The 13171-nt window shown below is 34.8% G+C and overlaps 1 protein-coding gene across 1 annotated transcript in view; it reads left to right on the forward strand.

Moving 5' to 3' along the window:
- The first annotated feature begins 3093 nt into the window (after positions 1–3093).
- LOC136975671 (ankyrin repeat domain-containing protein 13C-A) overlaps positions 3094–13171 on the forward strand; it is a 62942-nt gene continuing 52864 nt past the window's right edge. The window contains exon 1 of the mRNA XM_067270777.1: positions 3094–3252. Coding sequence (XP_067126878.1) covers positions 3141–3252 — 112 coding nt within the window. The 5' untranslated portion in view covers positions 3094–3140. The remainder of the gene's footprint in view (positions 3253–13171) is intronic.

The raw sequence follows: 13171 nt of genomic DNA on the forward strand, positions 1-13171 counted from the left end.
CTGTTTAAGTAAAATTTCGGCTTTTTCATCGGGGTTTTATTTGTGTTTCTAATTCCCTAATCGCTTAATTATTTAACTACTACTTAAGTAGAAATAAGCTGAAACCGGTTACTTTGTACTTGAATATCTGTAGTCTTGGGAAAGAAGTGGAAAGAAATTTTTATGAAAACCGATACATAAATCGTAAATTTAAGGAAAATAAATTCTAGAGCTTTTTTGTACCATTGTACGTCTCATTCATTAAATTTGGTTGTAAATGATGCTGCCATAGTAACAGTTAATTTTTAACACTGTACTAGAAATGTACACGTTTTTTCTGCATCCCCTTACAGATGGGACATACTAAATCGTAATATCACCGGTTTAACATTGAAATCCGTAAGTAATATAAGATGGGAAAGCAGAATAAACGCAGAATAAATATATCAAATATTTTAATGGAGTTTTTTTTAAACTCCTGTCAACTATACAGAACTATCATAAAAACGTGCCAGTAAACTATCGGTTGGGTTAAGTTATAAATCTAAAGTGGGCAACCATTTTTATAACATGGGCCAGAATAAATTTTACGTTATTTCCGCGGGCCGTAGTAGTCAATTGTTTTAGTCTGCAAATATGAAATAAATAAATAAAAAGTTAATTACTACATTTATTTCTCTTATCGTTTTCGAAAATTACAAAGAATTGGAAAAATAACTATTAATTAGTTACTTTTCCAATTTAATAATCTATTAAAGATCTCGCGGCCCGGATAGAAACTTTTCGCGAACCGTAGCTGGCCCGTGGGCCGGGGGTTGTCTGCCGTTGATCTAGTCTACTCATGATTCACATAATCGGGCGAGGGCGGCCGAATATCTAGCAGGCAGGCGGCTAACAGCCCACAACTGGTTCGGGATATAAAATAGATGCTTTATGCGTGTGTTGCTTTTACCAACTAAACCGGGTGAGGTTGGTGTTCTGTAAACCGCATGTGCCAATGCCTATATAATCTGGCTGATTGGAAACTGACCCGGTTTCGACACTCCTTCCGCCACCGAATTATTCGAATATACAATAGCAATTTTATCGTTTTTTTTCACATGTAGTATAGAAATTTGTAAAAGATATATAATGCAGTTATAATAAAATATTAATTTTAATTAATGCAAAGTACGTTAAAATATGAAAATTTATATTTTATAAAATACAAGGGAAGGTCATTGGAAGGTGGAATCGGCGCTTCCATCGCTTCCAATGACGGCACGCCACTGTTATTTTACTATTACCTATGTATCGAACAGATATGTTATACTCAGAACATTATGTACAAAACTTTCATTCACAATATGTTGCAATATATTGATAACAGTTTTAAACAGATCTCTATTTAAATTTGGACAAATTAAATAAAAAATACTGTATAATTATTTTCGATTTATCCACATTTTCATCCGTAATTTAAAATAAATTATTCTTATTAAATTTTTTATATAAACCAAATATGTTTTTTTTTCTTTATACATGATATGAAATTAAAAATGTAATTACGAATAAGATTTTTTGACAGAACAGTAGAAAAAAGTTACAACAAAGCTTGAAAACTGTAAAACTACCTACTAACCAAATAGATGAACCAACTTCTTCCCGCCGTAGTGCGACTCTACCGTCAGCTATCGGCAACCTGGCACATTAACCGCATTTGAGAGCATCAGTATATCTATCGACTCTGATTATATGTCGCTGGTGGGCTCCGTCGTGCGCCGGTGTCGTCCACTCCCTATTTTATTGTGACGTGGTCACAATGCCTGGCTGCAAGTTTTAATCATATTCTTTTAATTAATTTAATTTAAAATACCGTATTTTACGGCCTATAAGACGCACTTTTTTCTTCGAAAAATTGCCTCCAAAATTCAGGTGCGTCTTATAGTCCTTAGCGTCTTATAGTCCGTAAAATACGGTATATTCTCTCGTCTTCAAATTAGAAATGTCTTGCACCTGTACATCATACATTTTCTTTAGAAAACGAGTCGTACCGGTCATCTATCTAACTCCTTTGGGAAAAATTTTGAATTAAAATAACGTGTCTTCCGATAAAAACCGGAAGTTTGTATATTGTTAATTGGGGACTTCTACTCTTAAGGTTTCCATATCCAGTCTCGGATTTCATCCATCTAACATCGTTCTTGAGATTAAAGAAAGATAGACAAACAGACGTACGGCAGTGAGAATTTATAGGTCTACAGTTTTTTCATATTGCAGCCTAATAATACATTTCTAAACTGAGACTTTATCTCTTTTCACCGCGACCAACTGCGGATTTAAACTTGTCGAGTCTGCAATTTTGAGTCTTTTTATTTGTTGGAAAATTAAACATCCCAAAATATTTTTATGGTGCCGAGGCGTTTCGTTTTTATCTCCTGGACGGTGGACGGCGCGTTATCCTATGGGAATAAAAGGGCATTTCCCCTTGGCATCCACCAACAAAAGCCCCAAATCAATCTTTTATAAGAAAATATTTTCCCCGAAGCATTCCTTGGAGTAAAATGCCCGAAGTCGACACCGTACGCCAAACCCCTAATTCAAATTGGCCTCGGCCCCACCAAGGTATAAGTCGCCATTGCTCCTCGGAGTAAAATATCGATGCGTTCGGACGTGACGCGTACGAAAAATGGTTGCCGTTCGAAAACATTCTCGTTTTCGAAAGACAAGACTTTACTAAAGACGAACGGGTGAGATTAAGGCAACGAATAGCTTCTATAGCCTACACTTTAACGTTGGCATTTTTTTCTCCGCCGATTTATAATTTTATTTATTTACGCTTTACATTTTGAATTAATTTAATTAAACAACGGCGTTAAAACTTTCCGAGCGCGCGACGCGGCGACTACCAGCCGACCGAAAATTCGAAATCCGGTCAGAGTCACGGAAAGGTCGCGCACGTTCCGGAAAACGTCACTTCGCGGCAACGAGTCGAGAAAGCGAGATAAAACGATCAATTATTAATCTAAAAATATAAGTTGACAAAATAATCGAATTTTTGCAAACAAAAAAAAAAAAAAGTAAAAAGGAAAAATCGATGGAATTCGTTCCGCCGCCTGGTGGTGGCGGGTAGAGCCAACGTGACGTCAGAAGGAGTGCGATGTCAAAAGAGAGCAGGGAAGATGGCGGACGTGAAGAATCGCTATCCGCTTCACGAAAGCGTATTTTCCGGCGACGTTCGTCGCGTGGCATCTCTACTCAGAACGCACGACGTGGCCCAGAAAGACATGAACGGTAGGTTTTTACCCGGGGACGCCCTCGTCTCCCTCCGACCGTCCAGCACCAGCAGTAATTAAGCACTTGTTTTGGTCGGGGTGGCGATTCGCGGCAATTATCTAATGGTCGAAGCCAGAAACTCGGAAGACGTTCCGGTTAATAAATTATCTCGTTCATTATCCGTTTACCGCGGGAGTTAGTCCAACGTCACGGGGATTTTAAATTCGTGCGACCTTACCGTTTGCGTTATTTCCTACGGCCGCGAATTAAGAGTCTCTCGTCCGTCGGAAAACGTCGTAAAATCTTATTTTTTTAGCGGTAGATGCCGTTTTCTAAAGCTGTTTGCCTGCCGACGTCTTCCTTTCCAAATCGAATTAAGTTTACTTAACGAGAAGATCGACTCTATTTACTTTTATTCGCGTTTCCATGCTTCCGTTTCGGATTGCTGGTTTGACGTTTTTAAAACTGGATAAATTAAAAGCGTATCGCGGAATACGATAGTCGCCCGTTTTGACTTTTCTTTAAACGGGTCGAGAGAGGCAGAGGGATGAGTCTTCCGGCCATGGGACGACGGATGGCCCCGGCCTGACCCGATGGCAGCGGCTTCGAAATCCTGCTGCCTTTTGTCTGGTTCCGTGTTGGCATTTTCCATGGAGTGCCGTGTTTGTGTTTGGCTTCGGCTGGGACTTTGGATGTGCCTCAGGGAGACTCGGCTTATCTCTGCCATCGTTCTCCGTCGAGGATTCGAGCCGGATAATGATGGAGTGAAAAATGTCAATTCCAAACGGATTTCTATTTTTAAAGCAATAACACCAACCAAAGCCAAATTATCGGACTAGAAACAGCTGTAATAATAATAATTTATAAGATAATTTGGTACTAGAGTTAGACGTTAGGAGTTACGTATTTCTATTTTTACCTTGCACTGCATAAAGAATCTTTGGTGGTTTCTTATTTTAAACGACCTGTGTGGTGCCTTTTGGATAAATGTTTGGTGTAGCTAGCGGTATTGAATGGTTTTGTGGGTATTGTACGTCTTGGCAAGATAAAGTGAGAGGTCCTCTCTTTTTGAACCAGAATGTTGTCTGCAGATGGACGACAGACTGAAAATTTCGTAGAAATTTGATAATCGGATTGCTTTAGATGGAATATTAAAATTCTGATTGGGGGAAGTTGAAAGTAATGTAAATTGGTGTCGGGACCGTGAAAACTTTTGACTTGCAGAGAATTTGAGTTAAAGAAATTTCGATTGGAGACTTGAAATTTGTAAGCTATTGTGTTGAGACCTGCCAAGTGCTTTGTTTTTTTTTTTTTTTTTCTTGTTAAAGAAATTGAAATATACATAAGAACAATAATACAATAAAATCTCCCTGACTCTATTTGAGTCAGGGAAATTTTATTGTATTATTGAGTGTGTTCAGCAGAGTCAAACAGTTCCAGAGCTGTTGAGTATTTTTCTTTTCTGCTGAATGCCCTGTTCAGCAGAAAAGAGTGCTACTGAAAGAGTGCTACTGTAGAGGGCCTACAGTAGCACTCTTTCAGAACATGTTTGTGTTTTGATGTCACATTTGGTATCGTCTTTCATTTACACTACCTATTGCTAGCTGAAACTGACCAATAAGGCTTTTCATTCCGATACAATGTCACTCGTCGTTCGGCAGGTCCAGGTTACTATGTAACAGCTACCAATTTGCTTGGTTACAACTGTTGAGTCTGCGAACGCAGCCATTGTCGGCCAGAAACCAACAAATGTTCCTGGCTGACTCGATCGATCATACTTTGGTTCTAAATGTAAACAAAGCCTTTAGAATTTTAGAATGTGGGTTACGGATTCTTTTGTTGTGGCAAGAGGTTGTTCGTTCTTGGGTGACGGAATAGATGCCCAATTTCGGTGACTCCGAAAAGGAGTTTGGGTCTGGGAGCTGTTGCTTCATTTGCTTTGAGCATGATGCCGGGTGGTTGTCGAAAAAAAGGGAAATTCGAGTGAATTGATGTAAGAGGGTGACCGAATGAAGGTGTGGGTATCTTGAAAATATTTACTTATTTTTAATTATAAACTAATATATTAAAACAATCCATAAAAATGAATAGGAAAAGTAAAATGGGAAATAAAATTTTTTATTTGAAAAAAGAGTAAATTGTGTTATATTAAAAATTAAATTTTCAATGATAATTTTTGTGGTAACTTATGGAAAATAATCTATTGGTTGCATGAATTAATTATGTTTGTCGTGCTTGATTGGAAATTTATTGTGCCGATAAATGTATTCAGCTATATTGTTTTGTGCCCTTTAGTATGATTAATGCTATTATAATTTTTTATTACTTTAAGTGTGAAATAATGTAAATTTAGTGTTACTTCACATTTAAAGATGGCAAAATTTAATGTTCTATAATAAACTATAATCTTTATATTAATTTTTCTTCTTCAGGCTAATGTGTTCCAAAATGGAATACATTAGCATGAAGATCATCTCTTATGTAAATTGAAAATGTTTGTATTTTATCTGCATTAAACTATACTGGAATTTCAAATATACAGTTTGTCGGTTTGCATTTTTTCTAACATCAGTTTATCTGATAGCCGTCTAAAAATAAAAAGTATGACTGGGAATTCTCAAAAGAAAATGCAATGTAATGTAAATACCAAGTCTGGGGCCACTGTGTTATTGAATTAAAACCTTAGTCTTTGGAAATAGTTTAATTTGCAACTGTTTTTGTTTAGCCATTTTCTAGCCATCGTCAAAGCCCAACGATGGCTAAGTTTCGAGTGGAGAAGCCATCAGTTTTTTTGTTTAAATATTTATTTGAAGCGGCTAGTAAAGGTTTAGCCTAAAATGTTTGTGAATAAAATAATTTTTTATTAAACAAAAATGCATTGGTTTTTTCTTTTACAATTTGCAGGGCTTAAAGTGACTCTCTTTTTTAGCTTTTCTTCATAGCTCCTCTCTTTTTTAGCTTTTTCTGAGAAAAACTCACTTTTTTAGCTTTTTTCACTTCTCATGTGAAATTTTTTTTCGTAAATGCGCTCAGGAGTGAAATAGCGACCAGCATGTCCCCATATGCCTTATGGACCGTGCACGACATGATAAGGCACTGTTGTATACACATGTAGTGTACTACATTTATATAAACTAACAAAACGAGGAGCTTCCCAAAGCTTGATACTCTGCACATGCTGTAGGAATTTGCACATGGGTTCTCTTTGCTTGTATCCTTGTGAAATACCGATCTCCGCTGCACTTTGATATAATCACGCTGCATTAAGTCAAGTACACTTCTAGTTCGGCGTTAAGAGTGATTTTTATACAGCATTATTTTTAGCATTTGTATTTATTTAAGCGCAGTGGACAAAAGAAAGAAATAGATTTTATTTAATACTAACAGTAGAAACTCATGTTTTAGCAACGGAAAATCGTATAGAACCCAATACTTTCTGAAGTAAGTTGCTAAGCAAACTTCTTCCCAACCGCCTGCTATTCTTTAGCTTAAATGATGACATTACTCGTTTTTGACTACCGTAGAAAAACCAAAAATAATAATTGTTGAGCGATAATAAATTTGATTTCTACTGTTATTATTAAATAAAACGTTGTAGGACACTCGTTTCAAAGCTTGTATCTTTCTAGCACTCTGTAAAATTAAAGATCGAGCGAATCTCGTGCCAGGAAATACAAGATTTTAAACTAATATCCTAAATATTAATAACTTCTGTAGAGACAATCTTTAGACAAAGACAAAAGTTTAGTTTTAAGTGGGTGTTTATATATTTGGCATGCACCATGGTTTTCTGCATTCTAACGGTGTCCTTCATTTTCCATTTCGACAAACTATAAAACTCTTCATGCACGTGCGCATTCGAACAGCTGCGGTCAATTCGGCACCAAATTAAAAAATTAATTTGTAAATATTTAGCATCGAAAAACCGCTATTTTCACTTTAATCTAGCTTTTTGATATGCTTCTAGTCGAACTCAGTCAAAAAATTAATTTAATTATAATTTATTGAAGATTTTAATTTTTTAATATTAGAAAGTAATTAGCATAAATTACATGGTGTCATGTCTCATCTTTGCTCCTGTTCAAGTTTATTGTCCTATACATGTGCCGATGTTCGTTTTTACTTCTGCTGGGGTTTTATTTCAACTTCGACTGTTTGGTTACGCAAAGTGGGGAGATGGGCATCATGTGATCGCATACCTGACTTTTTACAAGTTTCCTTACCTCAAAAGAAACTTATATTTTTTCTCGATTTTAATTATTATTAACTAACTTTTTTGATGGATTCTTATATCTTTGTATTATCTAAAGTTGCAGATATAAATGCGTAAAACTTTATTTAAAAATTTGTTTTTCTTATATTTTAAAATTCAAAAATAAATTAAATATCGGAAATGCTAAACTATAAGTACAGTGTGTTTTACATTATCATTGCAAACAGATACAGCCAATTATTTTATAAACGTATTTATTATTTTAATTTTTATAAATTATTTAATTTGATGCAATGTGATCAATTAATTACTGTGGCGCATTAACATGGGCGTAACCAGGAAGGGGCATGGGTGGGCACGTCCCCCCAGTTAACCTGGTGCCCCTCCCCAGAAAATTCTTCTTCTTCTTATTCAATTTAATATGGAGATTATAGCCTTTGCGGCTCTTTCTCTGACCGACGTTGCCAGTTGCTAAGCGAAATGGCTAGTGAGGCTAATGTAGCGCTCCAGCACCGCCACGTGTTGACTAGGAGTGATGGAGGCCGGCGGCCAGTAGATAGGTGTCAGCATGCGCACCAGAGACATGTTTAGGGTCATCGTGTTGCCTAGGTCCTTGTGGGCTATAGTGTATTTGGGGCAATGTAGCCAGTAATGAAGTGTAGTTTCCGCTGCGCCACAATGGGGGCACCCCGGGGAGTCGTGTAGATGCCGTGAGTAAAGGAAAGCATGTAACGGGGCCGTCTCGGTCCGGAGCCGGGCCAAAAGCGTCTCCGCGTGGCGAGATCACGCCAACTGTACCTCCAGGGGGCGAAAGGGCGTAGGTGGTCCTGGCCTTTGTTGCGAAGCACTGCTGACCAGGAATCCGTCAGGGTGCCAATGGTGGTGTCCTGCAAAGCCCGGGTGAGGTCGCGTGGCGTGAGGGGTTTCCAGATGGAGCCACAGAGCGGGTCCCCAGAAAATTACAGCTTCTAGGCCCCCCATAACAAACTCTGGCTACACCAATGCGCGTTACTTAATATGGAGGTGAGACTCGATTCAATTACTTTTTCATTTCAGACGTTAATTACAGTGTTATTTTAATGTAATTTTACACATAATGTATGTTTATTATAATTAATAAATCTATATAAGAATAATATCTGTGTCTAATAAAACAAAGCGATTATAAAAATAAAAAGCGTGCATTCCATCTTGATCTTTTGTAAGCGAAATTTTATGATTTTAATTTTTAAAAAATGAGATTTTTATTTATAATTTCTGTAATTTGTTCTATAAGAGCAAAAAACTAAACTTATCAAATATCAACTCATCATTTACTTATTAACATCAGATTTGTTAAATTTCATGGGATTGTATTATTTTTCAACTTGAGGGTAGTAGAAAGCTTTGTATATTTTCTCCCATAAAAGTAATAGACTCTGCCAGTTCCCCACTGTGAAGGACAACAAACTGCTAAATGTTTAATTACATTGTTTTCATAAACTCTCTTCTCTGTCAGTTGTGGGTCGAATGACTAACAAATTGTTTTATTGTATTCAGGGGAATAGATTTGTGAGACTAGTATTACCAGTAATGAATTCTGTAATTTTATTTTTAATCATTTAAAAAATATTGATAAAATTACCAAATAAATGATTGGGTCACAATTACTAGTGGTATTGCTATATAACAGACATGGGCAAATGTGACTCAGAGAGCCACATGCGGTTTCGAAGTCGCATTTTTGAGTTTTATGTGGCTCTTGCTGAAAGTGTTAATTTCTGCCTTTTATTATTATTTTTACAGTTTTATTTCCACAATTTTGTGAAAATATGTTTATTAAAAAAATTCAATACTTGTTTTATATTATATAATAAAATCAAGGTACAGAACTGCAGTACAGAGTAAAAAAGTACAGAACTGCGGCTCCCATGCATTTTGCAAAACCTACATTTTGGCTCCCACTGAACTTTTGCTTGCCCACCCCTGCTATATAATGAACATGCAACCCACTGATTCTGCCAGAAGTTGTTTTTTTTTTCTTCTTTAATTACATTTTTTTTATGAAGAAATCAAAAAATGTACCTTGAAATAAATGGCATTTGAAATTTGGCATGTTATATGGAAACACATTCTGGTAGTTATGTTACTATTCCATTTGCTTTGCTGTGTAATGGTGGGAATTCTGTATGGGGCACATGAAAACTTAATGCGGGCCTGTTCTGGCTTAATGCAGTCTTACTGGTCACTTTTCTGGAGTATAAACTCAGCCTAACTATTTTTATATTTAATCTTATCAGTCCACTTAATAATCAATCTAATATCATACGCAATGTTATTGATACAAAATATGTGTGCGTTTGTGTTTTTTTTTAATAATGCCTGTTTTTGTTCATTTTAACACTATTAGCTTTTTTAGCTTTTTTTCAGTGTGAACTCTCTTTTCTCACTTTTTTTTATTGCCATGACTGCTTTAATCCCTGAATTTGATACTTGTAAAGTGGTAAACTCTGCACTAGTACAAATATACCACACCCTCCCGCAAGGATTAACTATCACAAGTAGTAAAATTCAGCTTTAAGTGCAAGTTATAATAATTAATAAACAAATATAACTTTTATATACAAAAAATGTCTTTGAAATTTAATGATTTTAAATCAGGGATGGACAACCTTTTTTCTATGTAAGGGCCACATTTTAAAACTTTTGAACTGATGCAGACTGCATACAAGAGAAAAGAGAAAAAAATGCCTGTAAATCAATTATATATTCATATATAATTATAAATTAGCATATGTATACTTAATGTAACTTCTGGAACTGATGTAAATGTAATATATTGGAAATATTTGGTTAAATATTAGTCACTGCTAGTTTTAAATTAGTTTTGGTGTGTCTGTTAGCTGGTTTCTTGTTTTAATTTTTACTAAATTCATTGCGGAAAAATATTCACATACATAAGTTGTAGAAAATAACGTTTGAATTTTTGCTGCATACTTCCTTAAGCTGGGAAATTGATGTATTTATTGATATTTTATGTAATGTGGGCCGCAAAAAATATTAATACGGGCCTCAGGTTGCCCATTCCTGCTCTAAACTGTCAAAGTGTTGATATTTCAAAAACTTCAAAGCCCCTTAAAATCAGTAAAGAACAGAAAAATTTATTGACAGAACACTTAAACAAGATGGAAAAAGTTAATTTTCTCAATAAATTTCTATTTTTTGCTGGATTTAAGGTGCTTTGGAGTTTCTAATCTAATTACATCTAGTATTTAAAATGATTTTAATTGATATTTTATTTTAGTTCTATTAATATGTGGTATACAAAGGTGCTATTAAAATAAAGTTCTTTTGCAGCAGGTTTGTTGTGAGAGAATTTTTGCCTATCAGACTAATTTTAATTGTTTTCTATTTTTATTATTGTTGTTTAATCTTGAATTTTTTATTGATAAGATCAAAAGTTGTGAAAATAAAGATGAGAAATCAGTCAGTCTTCCTCCTGTCAATATTTATCTTCTACAAAATATCACTTACGATATAAATTGGGAAAGTTAATGAAAAGAAACATTGCTGTATCTGAAATGCTTACTGCTTTTGAATAGCAAGTGCATTCTTAAAATCAAATTATTTGTAAAGTAAAAATGCAAATGCAGAGTAATCTTGTTTTTAGTTGTACTAGTTAAAACTTTAAGTACTTCTAATATTAGATTTTAATGCCATTTATTAATTTATCATTCTTGATTTGATAAGGTGCTTCAGGAAAGTATAGAACCACTCAAAAAATTAGTACCAACTTTTGAGGCCAGAACATGCACTAATAGAAAGAACTAGATTTTTTTTATGCATAATTCAGCACCTAACTTATAAAAACATAATTGTGGGAAACTAATTCATGACTGACTGTGGAATAGCAATGAAGTCAATTTATATACTGTCACATAAGTATAGAATCACCATTTTTCTTACAAGTTTTTAAGTGTAAAAGTAATTTTTTTTTTTATCATGCCTCGTGGTATTCATTTAACAGATTTTGAGAAAGCGCAAATTGTAGCTTTGAGACACACTGGTTTAAGTCATCAGGCAGTAGCAAACAGTATCAAGCATTTGAAAAACACAGTTTAGCATTATTTCTCAAATGCTGCAAATTATGGACCGAAGTGTATGTGCTCCAAAGCTTATCCTATGAGACCACAGACGAATTATTAATGCAGCCTCTAATTTCACTGCATCCACGCATAAAATTTGGGATGATTTGGGTATGCAAGAACATCACAAAACCATTCAAAGGGTTTACACAGCAACAACAACATTGTTCAGTCTTAAATGAGAAGTGCCCCTGCTCTTAAGCCTGAGCACCAAGCTGCCCGACTTGATTTTGCTAGTAAAAATATGGTCACTCAATAGAATAAGGCAAGTTTTTTGTTTCATTTAGACCTATCGTGCTAGTTTAAGAAATAACAACTTTTCTGTTGTATAGGTAATCTTTTTGGAAGGAAAAAAAATTAATTTGGATGGACCAGATGGTTTAGCATTGTACTGGTGTGATTTACAAAAAGAGTCCAAGTACTTTTTGCAAAGGAACTTCGGTGATGGGAGTGTTATGGGTTGGGCTGCTTTTTCTGCATTGGGAAAATTGGATTTGGCATTCATTGATAGTTGGCACTGTTGCATGAACAGTGCAGACTATCAACAAGTTCTGGAGAAAAATTGCTGCCATACAAATGTAGATTCAGAAGAATTTCTGTTATTTTTCAACAGGATAACACATCTATCCCTGTATCACAAGATATGAAACAGTGGTTTGAAAATAAACGGATTGGCCAGTTTCTTCTGATTGCAACCCAATAGAAAAAGTTTGGGGATCTTGGTTGGCCAAATTTATGACAAATCATCAGTATACCAACATTGAACACTTAAAACAAGCAATTGTCACTACTTGGAACTCCCTTGAGGCATTGGTCATAAAAAAACCTTATTGATAGCATGCCAAATTGCATTTTTGATGTTATTAGTAGAGGAGGTGTGCAAGTAAATTACTAAATTAAACTATCTTGTAGTATTTAATGCTTTTTGCAATCATTTACTAATCCATTCTATACTTTTATGATGCTTAAAATCAGTTTTTTTTTACAATTTGCTGTTTGCTGTGATATAGGAAACTATGAGTTTCGACAAATTATGTTTTCATAAATCCTGAACAATATAAGAAATGTAGCTACATCATGTGTGTAATTCCTAGCCTTCATGTAGTAAATTTGCAGTTGTTCTATACTTTTGTAGAGCATCTTGTAAGTCAATTTTTCCATCTTAAAACCACTACACTATGTTAAACAGACATATCATTAATGCATCTGCCGTAACAAGTTTGTCATTTAGTTTATTGCGAATCATTTGGATCGAAATGTTCCCATCTTGCTACTTATTTTTATTTTACGTGAACAATAAAGAGTTATTTAAAGAATACATTTTTGAGGTCAACGATCTTGTAATTTGCGTCTTGTCCTTTTGAAATGAAATTTCAGTCTAGATTGATGGCTCTCATACGATGCAAAAGTATTCTGTTGTTCGAATTTTATACTTTGTAGTCACATCTAATGATATCACCAATGAAAACTAGAAAGTCGAAGAAAATTATTGTATAAAAATAAAATATTGTGCATGTATGTTTATAAATACATTTTTTAATCACATTTGGTAAATATATTTTAACATCTATATTATAAAAATATAGATGTTTAAATACAT

This window comes from Centruroides vittatus, unplaced genomic scaffold (assembly GCF_030686945.1).
Source record: "Centruroides vittatus isolate TY-2023 unplaced genomic scaffold, ASM3068694v2 contig_377, whole genome shotgun sequence".
In the NCBI taxonomy this organism is placed as follows: Eukaryota; Metazoa; Arthropoda; class Arachnida; order Scorpiones; family Buthidae; genus Centruroides; species Centruroides vittatus.